General features: G+C 42.1%; 1 protein-coding gene across 2 annotated transcripts in view; it reads right to left on the bottom strand.

Annotated features, from left to right (window-relative positions):
- Positions 1-21,860, bottom strand: part of sash3 (SAM and SH3 domain containing 3) — an 81,128-nt gene that overhangs the window by 26,311 nt on the left and 32,957 nt on the right. For both annotated transcript variants that reach the window (XM_078210360.1, XM_078210361.1), the window contains exon 2: positions 997-1,095. In XM_078210360.1, coding sequence (XP_078066486.1) covers positions 997-1,095 — 99 coding nt within the window. The remainder of the gene's footprint in view (positions 1-996; positions 1,096-21,860) is intronic.

The following is a 21,860-nucleotide window of genomic DNA, read 5'->3' as shown; positions in this document are numbered from 1 at the left end:
TGTGCCTCTAGGCAGGGAACCGATCACTGATGTCACTAACATGTTGTGGAGTCAGAATGGTGGCTTCACCCTGACGTTCTGATTGACCTGTTCCCCTGCGGTTCAGGCCATTGAAAATTCTGTCCTTCTGTCAGGAATTTTAAAATTTACCTTTATGGGGCCTTTATGAAAAGTAGAGACGTTCCTCCAGCTATCAAGAAAAACGTTAAGGATGTAGCCAGCCCCAAGCTCACCCCAACCCTGCCACCCTTCAGGAAGCCCACATTACCTAAGACTGGCATCCTCTGGGCTAAGTGCTCTTTGCAGGCCCAAAGTCAGTGAAATGTTCTCTGGATGCCTGTATCAGGTGGGCAGGTGACATTAATGAAGACCAACCATTAAAATAAGCTATGCCATCCACTTTCAAGCATGTGGCCCACGTGGCTCCCTGGCTTCCTGCCTAGGAGTAAACCACCCCCTAAAATTTCTCAGATGTTCAATAATCTCCCTTAAACTTGTGGCTTATCTTACTTGGTTCATTATTCCACTTGCCCAAATTTCAGACACTCAAGCTCGACTAATTGAGGACCATGTTAATTGCCCCTTAAACGATATGTCTACCCCACTCTTCTCACCCCCATGTGGGATTAGTGATTTGTTCACATCCTTCAGAAGGCTTTGGGTTAGAGAAAGTGACATCCTGGACCACACACTGTAAGTACTTGTTCATGACCAAGATGCCAAGCAGGTGATCTTCTCCCAGCATTTCTACCAAAAGCTCGCTGCCAGGAGATTGCAAGTACTACACGCTGTTCCTATGTGACCTAAAGTGTAACTGATCTTCCCTTAGGAGGGTTTCTGTGTCATGAAAAATATGGGAAAAAAGACAAGATTTTAAAAAATGAGGTAAAAGAAAGAGCAGTGTACGAGCTCAAGGAGAACCTTCCCCCTGTTGTGCCCAATTCAGATCACTTACTCAGTGAAAGATCTTGCAACAGAATTATTCAACAGACTTACATTGTCATTAAAATTGACTTCTTGTTCAGTAACCAATGGCGATGATGGAGGCTTTGAGCGTTCAAAATGTTTGAAGCTGCTTGATCTTTGTAGAGAGAGCTGGGAAGAAAAATTATCAACTTTAGAGAAACAGTCACATTTTTTACCTTAATTTAGTAAATATATAATCAATACATTTGCCACGGTCTTGGTTACTGTAAATATGGAAGCATGTTTAAATGTTTGAAGGAATCAAAGCCTAGATTTCTCTCTCCATTAAGTTTAATGTGAAAATTACTCCAGCCCTACACTTCTGACTGCCTGTTTATTTTAGTTCCTTCACCTTACTACACCTCCACCCCAAACCTACCCAATTTCCATTCCCCATCCCATCGGAAATGTGATCTGTTTCAGGAACCCCTCTCTCAAACCCGTGCCCCCACCACTGGATAAGCATAGAAAACATAGATTAAAAGCAAATATTTTGATACCATCAACCCAATATCCATGAAATAGCCATGTGATATCAGAGTTCATTGGAATTTCCTGTCTGCTCTTTCAGTGGCGGAATCAACCAACTTATTTTTAATTAACTTTCATCCCTGCCAAAATAGAAAAGAATTTCAGATGAACATGAGAAATTGTCTTGTACCAGGATTCCACTGTGAAACTTCAGCAGGCCATGATCTTTTGATTACTTGGGTAGAAATAGTGAATCACTGAATAATCATTGAAGTAGATCAGTAAGGATGCTGTTGAGTATTCGATGTTGACATCTCTTGATGTCACTTGATTGACTTCGGATGAATATGTAAACATTACCCAGTGACTGATAATCACATCATCAGGCTCTAGGTATGTTTCAGTTAACCTTGATTCAATGATAGCACTCTTGCATCTTTGTCAGAAGATTGTGGGTTAAATCCTTACTGAGAGCAGTATAGAGAGAGACTTCAGTGAGGAGAGCGGGGAATGAAGAGAGAGACTTCAGTGAGGGCAGCGGGGAATGAAGAGCAGACTTCAGTGAGGAGAGTGGGAAATAAAGAGTGAGACCTCAGCAAGAAGAAGACATCAGTGAGGAGAGAGCGACATAAAGAGTGAGACTTCACTGAGGAGAGTGAGGTATGAAGAGCGAGACTTCAGTGAGGACAATAAGGTACAAAGAGAGACTTTACTGAGGAGAATGGTGTATAAAGAGTGAAGTTTCAGTGAGAAGACAAGTGGATAAGTTCCCCATTTTTCCACATCATACTCCATCTGCCAAATTTCTGCCCACTCACCTAAACTATCTGCGTCCCTTGAAGACTCCTGTCCCTTCAGAGGGTGGCACAGTGGCACAGTGGTTAGCATTGCTGCCTCACAGTGCCAGGGACCTTGGTTTGATACCCAGCTTGGGTCTCAGAAATAATAGTGAATCAGGAAATGAAAGGGAGGAAGGAACTTAAAACAGTTACAATCAGCAGGGAAAGGGTACTATTAAAAACATTAGAACTAAAAGCTGAGAAAGCTCCATGCTCTGATGGACTCACCCCAGGGTTTGAAAAAAGTGGTTGCTAGGATAAGAGAGACATTAATTTAATTTTCCAAAATTCTGCAGATTCGAGACATCGTCCCACTGGATTGGAAAGTAGGGAATGTGACTCCTCTAATCAAGGAAGGAAACGGAAAACAGGAAACTACAGGCCAGTTAATTTAACAGCTGACATTGGAAAATTGCTGGAATTTATTACTACGGAGGTTATAGCAGGGCAGTTAAAAAAATCTCAATGCAATAAAGCAGAGTCAACATGGTTTTGTGAAAGGGAAATCATGTTTGATTAATTTATTGGAGTTTTTTGAGGTAGTAACAAGCAACATGGATAGAGGAGAACATGTGGACGCTGTACTTAAATTTTCAGAAGGCATTTGACAAGGTGCCACATCAAAGGTTACTGTGCAAAATAAAATCTCATGATGTAGGGGGTGACATGTTAGCTCGATGGAGAATTGGTTAGCTATCAGGAATCAGCGAGTAGTGATAAGTGTTTTTATTTAGGTTGGTAGGATGTGAAGAGTGGAGTACCACAGGAATTAATTCTAGGGCTGCAACATTCTACAACTTAGTTCACTACTTGGATGAAGGAACCGGATACATGTTTGCTAAATTTGCTGATGACAGAAAGATGGGTAGGAAAGTAAGTTTAAAGTTTATTTATTAGTCTCACAAGTAGGCTTGCATTAACACTGCAAATTCATGAGGGGAAAGTCGTGCTTGGTGAACTTGTTGGATTTTTATGAAGATGTGACTAGTGCGGTTGACTGAGGGGAACCGGTGGATGCGGTGTTTTTGGATTTCCAAAAGGCGTCTGATAAGGTGCCTCACAAAAGGTTGCTGAAGAAGATTGGGTCACACGGAGTTGGGGGTAGGATGTTAGCGTGGATTGGGGATTGGCTATCCGACAGGAAGCAGAGTCAGAATAAATGGGTGCTTTTCTGGTTGGCAGATGGTAACTAGTGGCGTGCCGCAGGGATCGGTACTGGGGCTTCAACTATTTACCATTTATATAGACAATCTGGAGGAGGGGACTGAGTGTAGGGTAACAAAGTTTGCAGACGACACAAAGATAAGTGGAAAAGTGAATTGTGTGGAGGGCGTAGAAGGTCTGCAGAGAAATTTGGACAGGCTGAGTGAGTGGGCGAGGATCTGGCAGATGGAATATAACGTTGACAAATGCGAGGTTATTCACTTTGGAAGAAATAATAGCAAATTGGATTATTATCTAAATGGAAAAAAATTACAACATGCTACTGTGCAAAGGGACCTGGGGGTCCTTGTGCATGAGACGCAAAAACCCAGTCTGCAGGTGCAACAGGTGATCAAGAAGGCAAATGGGATGTTGGCCTATATCGCAAGCGGGATAGAATATAAAAGCAGAGATGTCTTGCTGCATCTGTACAGGGCATTGGTGAGGCCGCAGCTGGAATACTGTGTGCAATATTGGTCCCCTTATTTGCGGAAGGATATATTGGCCTTGGAGGGAGTGCAGAGAAGGTTCACCAGGTTGATACCAGAGATGAGGGGTGTTGATTATGAGGAGAGACTGAGCAGATTAGGTTTGTACTCATTGGAATTTAGAAGGCTGAGGGGGGATCTTATAGAGACCTATAAGATAATGAAGAGGCTGGATAGGTAGAGGTGGAGAGATTCTTTCCACTTAGAAAGGAAGCTAGAACTAGAGGGCACAGCCTCAAAATATAGGGGGGTCAGTTTAGGACAGAGTTGAGGAGGAACTTCTTCTCTCAGAGGGTGGTGAATCTCTGGAATTCTCTGCCCACTGAAGTGGTGGAGGCTACCTCGTTGAATATGTTTAAATCACGGATAGATGGATTCCTGATTGGTAAGGGAATTAGGGGTTATAGGGATCAGGCGGGTAAGTGGAACTGATCCACTTCAGATCAGCCATGATCTTATTGAATGGCGGGGCAGGCTCGAGGGGCTAGATGGCCTACTCCTGCTCCTTTTTCTTATGTTCTCATGTTCTTAAATGAACTTGCTGTGAAAATCCCCTAGTCATCATACTCCAGCGTCCGTTCAGGTACTCTGAGGGAGAATTTAGCATGGCCAATCAACCTAACCGCACATCTTTGGAGTATGGGAGGAAACCAGAGCACTTGGAGGAAACCCACGCAGACATGCAGGCTCCACACGGACAATGACCCGAGGCTGGAATTGAACCCAGGTCCCTGGTGCTATGAGGCAGCAGAACTAACCACAGTGCCACTGTGCTGCAGAAACTCTTACTATCTAATTTTATATTTCTAGTATAATTTCTCTCATACTTTAGCTTCTCCCTCTTTATTAATATATTAATCATTCTTTGCTGTTCTTTGTATTCTGGCCAATCTTCTGACTTGCCACTGATCTGCAGAATTCTTTCAATTCTTTTCTCCCTTTAACTTAAGACACGGATGTTGCATCCTTTCTTTCTCACGGGAATGAATCATTTCTGAGTATTGTGAAATATTTCCTTCAGTGTCTGGCACTGCATTTTTACCGACCTATCCTTAACCTAATCTCACTGTTTATACACTGCTCTCCTGTTCATTTTAGCCAGCACTATCTTCATGCCCTCATAATTGCCCTTATTTTTGCCCTTAAAATAAAAACACCAGTCGTAGATCCACTCCTCTCTCCCTCAAATTGAAATGTAAAATTCAATCATATTATGATCACTGCTACATCTGTGTGCCTTCATTATGAGGTAATTAATGTTGCCTCACTGCACATTATCAGATCTGATATAGTCTGCTCTCCCTTTGATGCTAAACTGTGCTGCTCTAAGAAACTCTCAAAAACACTTTGTACTCATGATCCAGGCTACCTTTGCCAATCTGATTTGTCCAATCTATATGAAGATTAATGATTCTCCCCATACTTTTCTCATAGGCCCCCATTATTTCTTCCTGTATACCCCATCCTACAATGGTTACTGTTCAGGGATCTAGAAACCATTCCCGCAAGTGACTTTACTATTTCTCAACTTTACTCAAACTGATTTTACATCTTGATTTCCAGAACTAAGGTAATCTCCCTTTATTGTACCAACCTCATCCTTAATTAGCAAAGATGTCCTTCCACCTTCTTCTAGCTTTCTGTCCTTCCTAATTGTCAGGTACCCTTGAATGTTCAGGTTCCAGGCTTTCTCATTCTGCAGCCATATCTCTGCGCTGGCTATCAGGTCATACACATTTACTTCTATTTGTGCTGTCATTTCATTTGTCTTGTTATGAATGTTATGAGCTTTCAGACGCAGAACCGGTTCAGTCTTTTTATTTAATGTAACCTCTGATGCGCTCTGAGGTTTGTACACGCTGACTCTTCCTGCCAAACACTAATCATCATTCCCGTTATTGCTACCTTGATCATTTGCCTTGTCTTCTCTATTTAACTTATCACATCTTTGCAAACTTGATCCCTTGCCCCCAGTATTTATTTTAAAGACCTGTCTACTGCCCCAGTTATATGTCTCACCAGAACAATGGTCCGAGCACTGTTCAGGTGATGACCGTCCCAATGATACAGCTGCTACTTTCCCCAGTACTGCTGCCAGTGCCCATAAATTGAAATCTATTTCTCCCACACTAATCTTTGAGCCACTCATTTAATTCCTTGATCTGATTGTTGGTGGCTCAGGTAATAATCTCTAAATAAGGATCCCTATAAGATTCTGTTTTTTCATTTAGCCCCTAGCTGCTCATACTCCCTCAGAGGAACCTGTGTCCTAGTTCTCTTATGGCACAGGCACCTACATGGACCACGAGCACTGGACCCTCACTCTACACCTGCAAGTTCTTCTCCAGCCCAGAGCAGATGTCTCAAACCTTGACACCAGGCAAGCAACACAGCATTTGGATTCTTGCTCTTGGCTGCACAGACCTGTGTCCATCCCCCTGACTATTCTATCCTCAACTACCACTACATTCCTATTAACTCGCTCCACTTGAATGATGTTCTTTTCCTAACCAACACCATGACCCATCAAAATATAAAGGCAAAATCCCACAGATGTTGGAATCTGAAACAAAAACAGAAAATGCTGGAAAGTCTCAGCAGGTCTGACAGCATTTGTGAAGAGAGAATAGAGCCAATGTTTCAAGTCAGGATGACCCTTCATCATGATCCACCTTGCTAGTGCTTGCTGATCTACATTGGTTCCTCATTCCCTAATGCCTCAGAATTTAAATTCTCATTCTTGTGTTCAAATTCCTTCATGGTCTTAGTCTTCACCAACTCTGCAATCTTGTCCAACCCAACTACCAGTTGAGAACTCTGCACTTTTCCAACTCTGCCTTCTCGCTCATCACCTATTCTCTTTGATGAACTATGGAAGCTTTGCCATCAACTATCCAGGTTCTAAGCTCAGGAATTCTCTCTCTAAATCTCTTTGCCTATCCACCTCCCTCTCCTCCCTTAAGACCTTCTCTAAAACCCACTTCTTTGACCAAGCTGTTAGCTACCCAACCTAATATCTTTCATCTGATTACACAACTGATTATCTAGGGGTATTTTTTTCCTTTAAAGGTATGTTACAAATGCAAGTTAGCGTCATTATTATATTACAATAATGTACATGGACGTGTTTTTAAAATGAAAATACTGAAAATTATTTGTGTATTAATGAAGGTCATGAGTTTTCCCCTCTAAATGTGATACTTGCGTGGAGGTGTAGTGATATTTAAAACAGTACAATGATCTGGTCTGATGCACAATGTTGCAATGAAGCATTGCTTTGTAGCTTATCCAAACTTCTCTTTGGGTTTTGCTCTAAGCATCTATGTATGATTAATATTTGTGTATTGTGATGTTTGTAATTATTAAAATTTTGGGAACACAGGAATTTCTCCTTAGTGCCATCTCGCATCTTATTGTGCATTCAAATTTGTTTTTAATTGTTTGCAAATAGTTCTGGCTTGTTTGGTTTCCTTTTACTTTATTAATAATCTTATTGCGTTGAAATCATTGACTCTTGCAGGAGTACAATTCCACAAGTATCAGCATTCTGTGGTGCCTTGATCAAGTGGACTTTCTTCATATATAGGCTTAACCAATCAGTGTTGGTGGTCATTCAATTACAGGAATCATCACATTCGAGCTTGATCCTGTTGACAACCAATATCTACACATGGTACTTTCCAGCAGAAGTCATTGGCGGATATCCCTCGCCTAGAGGGACTGGAGAGCCCCAGTTGTTCCCCAGTTGAGAACTGTCAACTCAGTTCAGATTGCCAATGAACTATGTAATATCAAATTAATAAAGAATGAGAATAAGAATGGATTGCTCAAGCAGTATTCCAACATGCCTGTTAGTAAATGAAGAAAATGTTACACCATCTGTATTTTTAAGTGCATCCCAATGTGAGGCATATTAGAAATAAACCAATGTACTCTGAACCAGCAAGTTTGAAAATTATGTTTGAAGTACATTTGAAAAAACAAAATGAACTCATGGAATTTTGCAGTTTGACAATAGGCATCTGTATTCAAAGAGGCATGTTGTTAGGTAGTGTTCAAAGTGGAATTTAAGGGAGCAGGAGTGTTGCAGGATTACTCAGTCTCTCTTCAGTTCTCAGAATGTGTGACCCTGGATGTTCCAAAGTTTTCATGCAAGTAAAGATTCTCACTCCCTGTAGCAGCCAATGGACTACACAAAGTGAAGGTACAGTAAGAAGTCTCACAACACCTGGTTAAAGTTGAACAGGTTTATTGTGAATAATGAGCTTTTGGAGTGCTGCTCCTTCCTCAGGTAAGCTAAGGAGCAGCGCTCCGAAAGCTCATGATTCCAAATAAGCCTGTTGGATTTTAACCTGGTGTTATGAGACTTCTTATGTGTCCACCCCAGTCCAAAGCCGGCATCTCCGCATCAAGGTGAAGGCAAAATTGGAGAGTGCGAGAGAAATACAGGACCTGGGTTCAAGCAGGAGTTGTTACAGAAGCTTGGGGAACAGATCGTACTTCTTCTCAGGAGTCTGATGCTATACCAAAGAGCTTTTGCTCATCTTAACTACTTGTTCAGTAATATGCATATTGAACTATTTTAACTTTAACTATGAAGCTGCCAGTAGACTGACAAAACAGTAACCAAAAGTCATCTTGAATTCCCAGTTACAATTTTACAAGATGTCTGATGTTCGGACTATCTGTAAACAATGAAGGGGCTCCCAATGTGACTGGCCAGGAGACAGAATGATATTGACAAGCCAGACGGTAACATCGAATTAGTGCTATGGTGATCGTACGCTGAATGATTGCAAATTTGGAATATTTTAAATAAAAAGGAAGTGAGTCTATGATCTTAAGTGAGAAATTATGTATTGAGCAAAACAAAGAAAGATTTCATTCATTACATCCTTATTCTCCCGTTCAAAGCAATTACAAAAATGAAAGTTGACTGAAAATAATTCAGCATTGTTGCAGAAATGCAGCAGTCTTGAAGTTATGTTTGAGTCAGACTTCCACTAAATTTGTATCAAAAGCCCAGCTGAGAGCAGCAAAATGAAAAGGTCAAGAATGTGCTCAACACACTGCTGCAGCAGGGGATTTGTGGCATGAGATGGATGGAATTGGCACATTTTCTCAAGTATAATACTGGGTAGAGTGGTGCAAGAGCAGAAGTCGCGCTGCATAATATGAACATACATACAATACATACATACATCGAATTAGGACCAGGAGTAGGCCACTCAGCCCCTCGGGTCTGTTCCCCCATTCTATAAGATCATGGCTGATCTTGTAACTTAACCCCACGTTCCTGCCTACCCCTTATAATCTTTTACCCCCCCTTGCCAATCAAGAATCTACCCCACTCTGCCTTAAAAATATTCAAACACACTGCTTCCACTGCCTTTTGAGGAAGAGAATTTCAGAGATTCTCAGCTCTCTGAGAGAAAAAGTTTCTCCTCATTAAGTTGTAAATGCGCCTAGTTTGGGGGCGTTTAAGAGATCCGTAGATAGGTTCATGGACGAAAAGAAATTGGTTTAGGTTGGAGGGTCACAGTTTTTTTTTAACTGGTCGGTGCAACATCGTGGGCCGAAGGGCCTGTTCTGCGCTGTAATGTTCTATGTTCTATGTTCTAAAAGTGAATAATCTTACACTTCTGCATATTATCACTCCATTTACCATTTTTTTGCCCAAGCACTTAACCTGTCTTAATCTCTTTGCAACCTCACCATATCCTTTTTACAGATTAATTCCCACCTAGCCTGGAATTTTTTGGTTCCTTTGCGGCAGGTGTGATGCCGGGGTGGAAAGGAAAATATCAGGAGAAGGCCAAAAATAGGCGCTACATCTTTGTGAAATGAGTTTGTAATCATCCGCTCACTCATCAATGGCATGATGAGAAGGTCATTTTAATTCTCCCCCACGGTGCAGCGTTAGATCATTTTGGCATGCAATTAGAATGATGTGGTTCACAACAGTACATAAGCTATGTGCACCTGATAATCTCGACTTTGCTTGTGAATTTGAGGTTAGTTTGCCTACCTTTCATCATGCAATGTTCACAGAAATCAGCGCTGGGCTTTGCATGCAGCACCACACCAACTCCAGGGCCAGGAAGTCTCTACCAGCTCGAGCAGCAGTAAAGGGTGGCTTACAAGGACTGCAGGGTTAGCGCTATAATGGGGAAGAAGTGCAATTAGCCCAAGGCAGGAGAAGGGGCTGAAGAGCTAGGCTTGTACCTGGGGCCATGAATGGGAAAGAGTGCACTCTGTCACCTGATTGGGGAGGTGTGCAGGGGATTTGGATCGTCACCATCAGATTAGAGGGATTAGCGGGTAATCCCTCTAATCTGATGGATGCCTAGATTAGATGCGTAGATTAGAGGGATTAGCGGGTAAAATATGTAGGGATACGGGGATAGGGCCTGGGTGGGATTGTGGTCGGTGCAGACTCGATGGGCCGAATGGCCTCTTTCTGTACTGTAGGGTTTCTATGATTTTCTATGATTTTCTATTTTCTATTTCATTACTGTCTTAAGTGAACAACCCTGAATTTTAAATAGTGACCCCCTAGTTCTAGATTCTCTGACAGGAGGAAACATCCTCTCCATATTCACCCTGTCAACACCGCTCAGCATCTTAACGGTTTCAATCAAGTTGCCTCTTATTCTTCTAAACTCTAATAGATACAACCTTTCCTCATAAGCCAACCTGCCCATTCCTGGAATAAGTCTAGTAAATCTTCCCTGAACTGCTTCTAACATATTTACATCTTTCCTTAAATAAAGACGTGTTCCTCATTGCAGCCACTACTACGATGAAAAGACCTGAATGTGGCTGACTCCATAATGGGTCAGGTGATTTTTCAGGTGTCCACAGTAACTGCTTAAAACAGGAATTAGGCCCTTTTTAGAAGTATTCTGTCCCTTCTTTCATCATCATTCTTTCAGTCCAAAGAATCTTAACCGAGGGCAACAGCAGCAAATTAGGCTGCTCATAATTGATGCTTTGAGAGTGAGCCACCACAGGAGACATGATGGGCACAGCACCTCACCAAAACATTCAAATCAGGCCTGCGGCCTATTGTAGGATGAACTTTGGGTGTCTCGGATTGGGTGCGTGCTGTCTGTATGCTGTCGATTGTGCAAAATGGGACAGGGTTGGGAATTCTCTATCATAAGACATTAGAATAATTATAATTTAATTTGTGTTTTGCTGGTACACCTTAATATTAGTGGTCTCTTTTACCACCACACCACTCCTGAATTTAGTTTAAATACGACCACACCAGTCTATCCTGCATACCAACACCTCTATCTTTCTCACCACCTATCCCTTATGTTTATGTGGACCCCAGCTGGTCAGTAAAGACTTCCACTGTTCCAAAAAAGCTCCAATATTTGTTGATATGAAACATTGGATACATCAAAGCCTTAAGCGCATGATGGTGTACCAAATTACCGTCTGCTTCTCTTCACCAGCAGGTGGCACAGGTAGTATTTCGCAAAATGCTAGTCTTGAAGTATTTCTGTTAGGATTCCTTCCTAATGCCTGAAATGTGGCATGTAGGAACCTTGTCTACTACCTATGTTGTTGTTTGCCCTGGGGTTGCTGGTGTCATGGTGATGTTACTGACTTGCAATCCAGGAGCCTTGGCTAATATTCTGAATACACAAGTTCAAATCTCTTGTGGCAGCTGTAAGGTGAAACTTTAATTTAATAAATAAACCTGACATTAAAAGCAAGTCTTAATACTGACCACAAAACTATCCAATTACCCTGGTGTTGTGAGAATCCTTACTGTATCCAATTGTTGTAAAGGCTCATTGGGAAAGAAATCTGCTGGCTATACCTGCTCTGGCCTACATGTGATTCCAGAACCACACAATGTGGTTGACTCTTAATTGCTAGAAATGGCCCAGCCAGCCATTCAGTTGTATCAAACCTAAAAGGAATAGATGGACAGACCACCTAACGGTAATCAAGACACCGGAAATAACATTAGGAAACCAGATTTTCTCAAAATCTCCATGTTTATTTCCCTTTGTTCGCTTCAGATTGTCTTTCCCTTGCTTCCTTTCCAGGTTAAAGAAATGCACCTTATGCCTCAATTCCTTCATGCTCACTGTGGTATTTCCATGTAATGTCTCTCCATGTTGTGGTACCAGAACTGGAGATAGTACTTAAAGTGTGAATTGGTCAGAGCACTATACAGACTGAGCATGACTTCCTCCAATTTCTACTCAATTGTTAAACATGGTTTAGCAGTAGAAAGGAAATTGCAAAATCCTGATGTGCTTTTTTTCTTAATATTGTTAGATGAATGCCTGATTGTAAACACATCTAAGATTGGGAACTCTCTCACTGGTGAGTTCATTCAAGCCTTCTCCTGCTGTTTTTTCGATCCAACCCTATTTCCAATGACTAGCAGCAAAAGGGGGTGTTGATGCCCTTTACCATGTTATTATTTCAACTAAAGCAATAGCTGATGTTTTTTTTTACTGGGACATATTGTAAATTCTCAAGCTCTTCTTTTTCTTTAGATCTGCAAGAGGAAGCTAAGTCTAATGACCATACATTACAGGGCACACCAGCATTTCACAACATTTGCTTTCACTTACTTTATGAGCTTGATTTACTAAAGCCGTTCTGTTTAAAATTGGTGAGTAAGGCTTACTGCTGGGACAGCTCAATACAAATGTCAGCAGGGCAGTGGAACTTGAGTTCCCAACAAATCACCTTAACATTGTCCTGTTCCTGGATCCAGAACAAGAAAGCCAGAAGCTGTGAAGATGGAGGAAAAGGAACTAGAAATGGACCCACTCACCAAATTTTGCCCCTTTACTTACCTCTGGTCGTGGCTTATAAACACTGCAGTAATCTGTGTGATTCTCCCATCCCATTTAAAAGAATTGAATTGGATATCTACTGATTCAGTGACATCCACAACCACAATAGCACCAATGAATTTCTGTTTGTTGCAATGGTGAACTCTCTCTTGGTGGCAAAAATTCTGCTGGGAGCCAAGCCTAAAAGCTTAACTACTCAATCCAGGAAAATAGCTTGGGGCTATGGAGGAGTTGAAAGAGTATGCAACATATCTGGAACCACCTGGAGTGTCTTCTCATGCCTACATGTGCACCAGAAAGAGCTCAGGGCCAGACGTTTTCCTCAATTTGTGAGATGGATCATGTAAATGGTACATCTCAGAACTCAAACTCAAAGGGTTCTTATAGACAGACCCCTATGTCACTTGCTCATATCACAATGGCAGAATCTAGATGAAACATGAGAGCAAGTATTAGTGGATGCTGTCCCTCTCCAAGGGGCAGCCAACATAGAGGTAAACAGTAGATAATTACACACAATCGCATGTTGTGGTATTAAAAAGATGATTGTACTGATGTTATAGTAAGTAAAGTGTTCTTGCTAAGATTTTGTAGAAGGTTTTGAAAATACCAGGAATTTGTGAATTGTGAAATTTTAGATGGGGACATATTTATGAAATCTTGCTACAAATGCAAATTTATGTAATATTATATTTTTGGGCTGTGTCTTTAATTTGGGATAGGATAGAGGAATGAGGCAGTCGTGTGACCTGCTCAGTTCTGCCGACAATAAGTCTGGGTGATTTAGTTATTAAGGGTTAAAGGGCAGCTCCGGTTGCTTTACTGAGAAGAAGGTGCAAGCTATTCAACATTTATAAACAACTATCGGACAGGTATGCAAATGGAAAACAGAGTGTTAGACTGGAATTTTCCAGGTAGCACCTGTCACAGTCAAGCTGGAAGATTGGGAGAGCCAGCCTAATGTTCATTGATTTTGGACAGACATTTCTGATCCCACCCCAAACTTAGTCTCCAATCCCAGGGAAGTATTCAGAAATGTCAGGTTTTGTAAATGGTTATAGTTTAGAATGTTTATTTAATTTTAAGACAGAATGGAGTTGGGCATCTTAAGGATAGCAAATTAGAATTACTATCTGGATACAAGGTACATGTGATTCATGTTGCCATGGAGATGGGCATTGAGAGAGGAGTCCATAGGAAGTCTTGTAAGATCAAGTTACAGGTTCTCCCAAAAATATCACTGAACCTCAGCCAGGGTCAGTCTGTGAGGATCCATGAGGAGGAGGGAGAGAAAGCAAAGAGATAGAGACAGCAAGTCTTTATTGTTCACCATGTAAAATGTAGATGAGAACTCATTCTTGCATTGTCAAGACCAAAGCTGTGAGGGTTTAAATGAAACTGGAAGATTCACCTAGCTTTGACTAGAAGGAGGGATCTCCAGGATGACCCGCATTGTGAATGTCAGTTTGGGGATTAGAAATTATCTACTGGAAAATGGAAAAGAAGCAAAGAGAATCATTTGGGACTGGCTACGAGAGAATAGAGAGTGGAGTTTTCCCAAAATTTGTCAGTGTCAGTTTTAGACTCAGCTGATCTGCTGAGTTTTCACTCCATATTTTCTGGCACTCATTGGGGCAGGGCCTGATAGAACTGGCAAGGCTGCCTCCACAGTGATTGGGGCACCCTATTTAAAGGGTGTCCCAATCAGCACTAAAAATAAACTTCCCCCTGTTCCCCCATTGACATAGATGAACCCTCACAAGCTTTGGGCGATCTCTTCCCCCACCACACAGGCATTTGGGTCGCCCCCTTGTCACAGGTACCTACCTCTCACAGGGACAAAGGAATTTCCTCCCATTCGCATCCCCCCCCCCCCCCCCCCCCCCCCCCACCCACAGGCAGTGGGACAGCCCCAGCCCACCCCACTCCACAAGCATTGGGACATGCCCCCCCCCCACCACATATAAGGGGAACTCCCCCAAGAAGCTTTCCAGATGGGCCTGGCCCTGGCACTGCTATCCTTGCACTTCCAGGTTTGTCATTACCAGGATGCTAGGGAGCAGTGCCAGGGCGCTGCCTGGGCCTGTCCCTCACCGGCTGAGATCTATATCTACCTGTGCACCCAACATGGTAATCACAACTGGTTTTTCTTTCTGAAAACTTGTAGTAATTCACACCGGCATGACATACTGACCGGATGGGAACATACAAGTAGGGTGGAAGTAAGGCCTGCTATAATTAGCAGGCTTAAAGGGTTAAGCCTGCTAATTATATTAAAATATATGCTAGTAGGCCAGTGCCCTTCCTGGGCAATATCGGAGGAGGGTGGAATAGATCCCACACTGAAATCTCCTGACGTAAATCCCATTTTTGGCCTCTTGTGAAATTTAGCACCCTCTAAATTGTTGTCACGGTGTCCTCTTAAGGGACAGTGGAAAGTATAATTGTGAAGGAGGATTTTTAGTCATTTTAAATATTAAAGGGAGATATTTTCTGTAGTTTACAGTACAAATTGCCTACTGAAATAGTTTTAGGTTCATGTTGCTTTTAGTTTGTTTGCTACAGTAAAAGTCTTAAAACCAGTATTCTTGTTGTATGTTCCTTTCATCATCCATTAGAAGTTTGAATTGCTTTTTTAGTTATTGGTTGCTATGGGTAGGGAAATAAAAATCAACAGTCTATGGTGGGAGATGTGGACAGCCTGTTAGTGCATTAGGTATATTGGTAAGTTAGGAGAAGCCCTTCTCTGAGAAATTGCTGACTGTTTTTCTCAGGTGGGTTCTCCTGTTCATCCTCTTTAATCTAACCTATGCCATTCTTGGTAGATCAATTGCTAAGGCTTGGGGTCTTTCTTTTCTGGACCCTTTGCAAGGTAAGATTGTTCGACAGATAACTGGACTGTGTTGCAGGAAGATTCAAGACTGGTCAAGGTAATTGAAGCACTGATTCAAAATGCAAATGGTTTCCCCAAAGATTACTCATATGGAAGCATGCACATCATTGTTGTAAACTCAATGCGATGTGATGCTTCTCCAGTTAAACCCTGGTGACTAACAGGCTCAGTCCAAATACCTGATCTCAAGATTGAAGCCTTTCTCACCTAGGAATCTTGCATTAGGTAATCTTGCTGGAAGGGATGCAGTGTAATTGGGATTACAGGTACAGTGTGTTGCAATGTTGACTGTTATGTTGGTTGCATTAGCAACATTCAGCACCTCCATATTGGACTCAGTCCCTGCACTTCATTTTTTTCCTTCCCTGCCTGGTTTGCCCACAGTACAATTACTCCTTACTGTTCCTTAATTAGAGCTGTCAATCTTGCAACAGGGCTAGGCCACAGGTCTGTGGTTAAGATCATGTGATTCCCCTATCTTAACCAATTCCAAGCTTTGTATAGAAAAGGAAACACCTTGTACTCTTCTGTTGCATTTCCTCATTGCTACTTTTTTGAGGGGGTTATGCAAATTTACCAATAACACATTAAAAGATACTTATGATTATCATTGCTATGAAAGAAATATTAGCCTGTATTATATGTCGTTTAGAATCAAGCTTTTCCATTAAAAAGAAACACATTTATTTTACATTGCATTTAACATTTTGATATGTGGCAAGTGTTGTGAGTTTCTGCAAATTTCAACATTCGACATTTCCCTTACGATTGTAGTTCACAATATTTATTGAACAAAACTTGCAAGAAATAAAGTGTAATGTTTTATTTTAAGAAGACAAGAACATTTTCTGTCCAATTTTAACTGATATTTATATAATTTTAATTGACTGCACTTTCTAATCTGTGGTGAGTTGTTATATGCTTGATATATTTAAACTGTCCGAGACATACACAAAAAGGACATTGAAATTCACATAGACCCAGTTGCTCAAAAGGTTTGATTATTGTCTTCCTGCAATTGTTTTGAAATTTGCCATTTGTACTAATTTTGCAAGTAAATTGACATTTGTTGAAAAATAATGCAATAAAATTCCATTTGGTTCAAGCTTTGTGAGTAGAATCCATGTCCAAAGAGTCCAAAGATTTGTAGGTTAGGTGGTTTCGCCATGCTAAATTGCCCCTTAGTGTCTCAAGAAGTGTAAGTTAGATGGATTAGCCATGGTAAAATATGCAGGATAGAATGGGGGAGAGGGCCTGGGCACATGGCCTCCTTCTGCACTGCAATGATTCTATGATTCCATGTAATGTTTGTTTTAGAAAAATCTCCCAACCATATAAAAATGGTATGTTGTGTAAAGTGCTTCACAGAAATGTGTTATTTTAATTATAAAATGAGTATCAGAAATAGGGGAATAATTGGTTACTGATGTAAGATCTGGATATGGAGTTGTGTTTATTTTAGGTTGTCCTTTTTGAGCCATTGTTGAAATTTGCATTGTGGGAAGCTTATAAATTGTTGAGTCTTGGTAATGTAGTGGCATGCAAATTCCCAATGGCTTTTGGAGAGTGGTTGTATCGGTTTGTAAATTAGTTGCTCTGGATCAAAAGAGGTCAGTGTTAAATAACTGACTGTCTGTTTCCATTTTTCCCTGACTTGATTTGTAAGATGAAGTGGTAAGTGGAAGTGCAATGTCAAGAGTGCCTCTGTCATAGCGAAAATGGTGGAAGTGCCTGAAAATTAGAAGTCCCACAGGTGGGTATGGGGCTGATTCATGTTTTGTGCATGAGTGGCTCTTGGCGGCAGCTGGCCATTTATATTATCAGCTGCCACCACTGAAGTGGGATTTTGGGAGGCCAGTAATGTGAAACCCGAAGTGTGCAGGTTAGACCAGCTGAGAGCTACTCTAAACTTTGTGCGTTTCTTTGGGCAGCATTCTCCCATCCAGGGACTAAGTCCCATGGCAGGTGAGGAGGCAGGAACGTGGAGTGTTTCCCACTGTGGAGGTAGGCAGGAAAACACAGTATGGGGGGAATTTTCCAGCCATTCACACTGACGGGATTCTCTTGTCCCGCGGCAATGAATGGAGATTTGACTGAGCGCCAAAATCTCCATCCTCGCTTGCAGGGGCAGTGGGCGTGACTGGTCGGAAAATTCTTCCAGCTCCAACCTCCTTAATTACGTAATCAGGGCCTTTACACCATAATTACGTAGTGGGAGAGGCCTGATGGCTTACAGTCTGCTGTTCTCTCTGGGCGCCATCTTGAAAATGTGCCCAACATCACGGACCCACAATTGAAGAAAGACAATTGACATCCTGAAAATGAAGATGGATCTCTGAGAGCATTCTGAGAACAGAAGATAGACCTCCTGAGAAGGAAGTTGGATTTCCAGGAGGATTTCATGGCTGAAAGATGAACCTCCTGCAGGACACCAAAACTGGAAGATCCACCTGTAGATAGATCTCACCCAGTGCTGTGGTTTTTCAGAGTCACATGTTGTCGACAACCTCCATCCTACAATCCAGAGGTAGTCCCAGGCACTGTTCAGGTGAGTTCCAACATCTGCACATTGTTTCTGACGTGTTTTGCACTGGCATGTCTTTCCACTGATGTTGAGCTGAATCAGGCATGGATTGGGGGAGGGGGGGCTTCATTTGCATCCCATTAGTAGTATGCAAGTTGTTTTCACGCCCACCTCCAGTGGGTTTCTTGATCTGTCATGGCAGGTATCAATGGAAGATCACACTGGCATAAAATTGATTTTTGAGCCTCCCACTGAATTTTCTCCCGTCTCCTGTCATTGGACCAACCGATGGGGAAAGGAAGAATTCTGCCCTTTGGATAGCCAGGATAACATTTTGGAAAGCTGGGATATGCTTTTGGCTTTGTCCCAGGACACCTTTGTGAGAGGTAAGGTATCCTTTGGAGTTGTTAAAATTAGGCATGAATGTGTGTAATAAATGCACAAACTCATTAGCTGTTAAGCTCATTAACTGTCAATATACTTGTCAACATCTGTCAAGTGTAAAGAGGACCTGACAAGAGGACATTCAATAATTGTTAACAGGACCTGTCTAAAGCAGCTGTCAAGGCATTTAAAAGTCCTTCCCTTTAAATCTTGAAAAAAAATGTCTGGAGTTTAAAATAAACTCAATACCACAGCCGATGAAGCGCTTAACACACATGCCCACGCTATGCAACTATATCTTCTTAACCATTCTTACCCTGCCACTAAGTCTTGGTGCATCCCCAACATCCACAGCAGAGCTGGAGACAACCGGCTGTCCACAACATCCTGTTGCCTATGATTATTTTCCATTCTGTCTGTTGGCATAAGCCTGAAACTTTCCATTATCAGATTACTGCTGTATGTCCGATTTTATAATTGGTCAATATAACAGTACGGCTGCCATTTCACACCTAAATTGACAACTACAAGTATTATAGATTTTCTGTAGTGGAAGTATGAATTCCAATGTTTGTTGTTAAAAGGAATTATTTAGTTGATGGAATGTAAATGTCATTGAGTTTTTATTAATTTTTTTCAATATAGTGAAGGCTGCAATAGACACATCCTTCTGGTAGTGGGGCGACCAGAATTGAACACTATATTCCAAGTGCGGCCTAACTAAGGTTCTATAAAGCTGCAACATGACTTGCCAATTTTTAAACTCAACACCACAGCCGATGAAGGCAAGCATGCCGTATGCCTTCTTGACTACCTTCTCCACTTGAATTGCAACTTTCAGTGACCTATGTACCTGTATACCCAGATCCCTTTGCCCATCAATACTCTTAAGGGTTCTGTCATTTACTGTATATTTCCTATCTGTATTAGACCTTCCAAAATGCATTACCTCACATTTGCCAGATTAAACTCCATCTGCCATCTCTCCGCCCAAGTCTCCAACTGATCTGTATCCTCTGATAGTCCTCATCGCTATCCACAAATCCACCAACCTTTGTGTCGTCCGCAAACTTACTAATCAATCCAGTTACATTTTCCTCCAAATCATTTATATATATTACAAACAGCAAAGGTCCCAGCACTGATCCCTGAGGAACCCCACTTGTCACAGCCCTCCATTCAGAAACGCACCCTTCCACTGCTACCCTCTGTCTTCTTTGACCGAGCCAGTTTTGTATCCACCCTGCCAGCTCACCTCTGTTCCCATGCGACTTCACTTCTGCACCAGTCTGCCATGAGGGATCTCATCAAATGCCTTACTGAAGTCCATGTAGACAACATCCACTGCCCTACCCTCATCAACCATCTTCGTCACTTCCTTGAAAAACTCGATCAAGTTCGTGAGACCCGACCTCCCCTTCACAAAACCATGTTGCCTCTCACTAATATGCCCACTTATTTCCAAGTGGGAATAAATCCTGTCTCGAAGAATCCTCTCCAATAATTTCCCTACCACTGATGTAAGGCTCACCAGCCTGTAATTACCTGGATTATTCTTGCTACCCTTCATAAACAAAGGAACAACATTGGCTATTCTCCAATCCTCTGGGACCACCCCTGTAGCCAGTGAGCTTACAAAGATTCCTCTCAAGGCCCCAGCAATTTCCTCCCTTGCCTCTCAGTATTCTGGGGTATATCCCATCAGGCCCTGGGGACTTGTCTACCTTGATGTTTCTCAAGAACCCCAATACCTCCTCCTTTTTGATCTCAACATGACTCAAACTATCTACACATCCTTTCCCAGACTCATCATCCACCAAGTCCTTCTCTTTGGTGAATACTGACGCAAAGTACTCATTTAATACCTCGCCCATTTCCTCTGGCTCCGTGCATAGATTCCCTCCCTCCCTTGTCCTTGAGTGGGCCAACCCTCTCCTTGGCTACCCTCTTGCTCTTTATATATGTATAAAAAGCCTTGGGATTTTCCTTAAACCTGCTGGCCAATGCTTTTTCATGACCCCTTTTAGCTCTTCTTACTCCTTGCTTAAGTTTCTTTCTACTTTCCTTGTATTCCACACTTGCTTTGTGTGTTCCCAGCCTCCTAGCTTTGACAAATGTTTCCTTTTTCTCTTTGACCAGGCTCACAATATCTCTCGTTATCCAAGGTTCCCAAAACTTGCCATACTTATCCTTCATCCTTACAGGAACGTGCCGGTCCTGAATCCCTATCAACTTACACTTGAAAGCCTCCCACATGCCAGATGTTGATTTGCCCTGAAACATCTGCCCCCAATCTACATTCTTCAGTTCCTGCCTAATATTATTGTAATTAGCCTTCCCCCAATTTAGCACCTTAACTTGAGGACTACACATATCTTTATCCATCAGTACCTTAAAGCTTACTGAATTGTGGTCACTGTTCCCGAACTGTTCCCCAATACCAGGTCCAGAATGGCCCCTTCCCTAGTTGGACTATCTACATACTGTTTCAGGAAGCCCTCTTGGATGTTCCTTACAAACTCTGCCCCATCCATGCCCCTAGCACCAAATGAGTCCCAGTCAATATAGGGGAAATTAAAATCTCCCACCACAACAACCTTGTTACATTTACACTTTGCCAAAATCTGCCTATCTGTTCCTCAATCTCCCGCTGGCAGTTGGGTGGCCTATAGTAAACCCCCAATATTGTGACTACACCTTTCCTATTCCTGAGCTCTACCCATATTGCCTCCCTGTATGAACCCTCTGAGGTGTGCTCCCGGAGTACAACTGTGATATTCTCCTTAACCAGTAGTGCAATTCCCCCACCACTTTTACACCCCCCTCTATCCCGCCTGAAGCATCTGTATCCTGGAATGTTAAGCTGCCAATCCCGTCCTTCCCTTAACCAAGTCTCTGTAATGGCAACAACATCGTAGTTCCAAGTACTAATCCAAGCTCTAAGTTCATCTGCCTTACCTGTAACACTTCTTGCATTGAAACAAATGCACGTCAGTCCACCACACCCTCTCTGATTAGCAATCCCACCCTGCCTGTTGTTTCAGAAGGATGTGGAGGCTTTGGAGAGGGTTCAGAAAAGATTTACTGGGATGTTGCCTGGTATGGAGGGCATTAGCTATGAGGAGAGGTTGGAGAAACTTGGTTTGTTCTCACTGGAGCGACGGAGGTTGAAAGGAGACCTGATAGAAGTCTACAAGATTATGAGAGGCATGGACAGAGTGGATAGTCAGAAGCTTTTTCCCAGGGCGGAAGAGTCAA

The sequence above is a fragment of the Mustelus asterias genome, chromosome 4 (assembly GCF_964213995.1).
Source record: "Mustelus asterias chromosome 4, sMusAst1.hap1.1, whole genome shotgun sequence".
Classification (NCBI taxonomy): Eukaryota; Metazoa; Chordata; class Chondrichthyes; order Carcharhiniformes; family Triakidae; genus Mustelus; species Mustelus asterias.
This window is presented reverse-complemented; position numbering and strand designations above follow the sequence as displayed.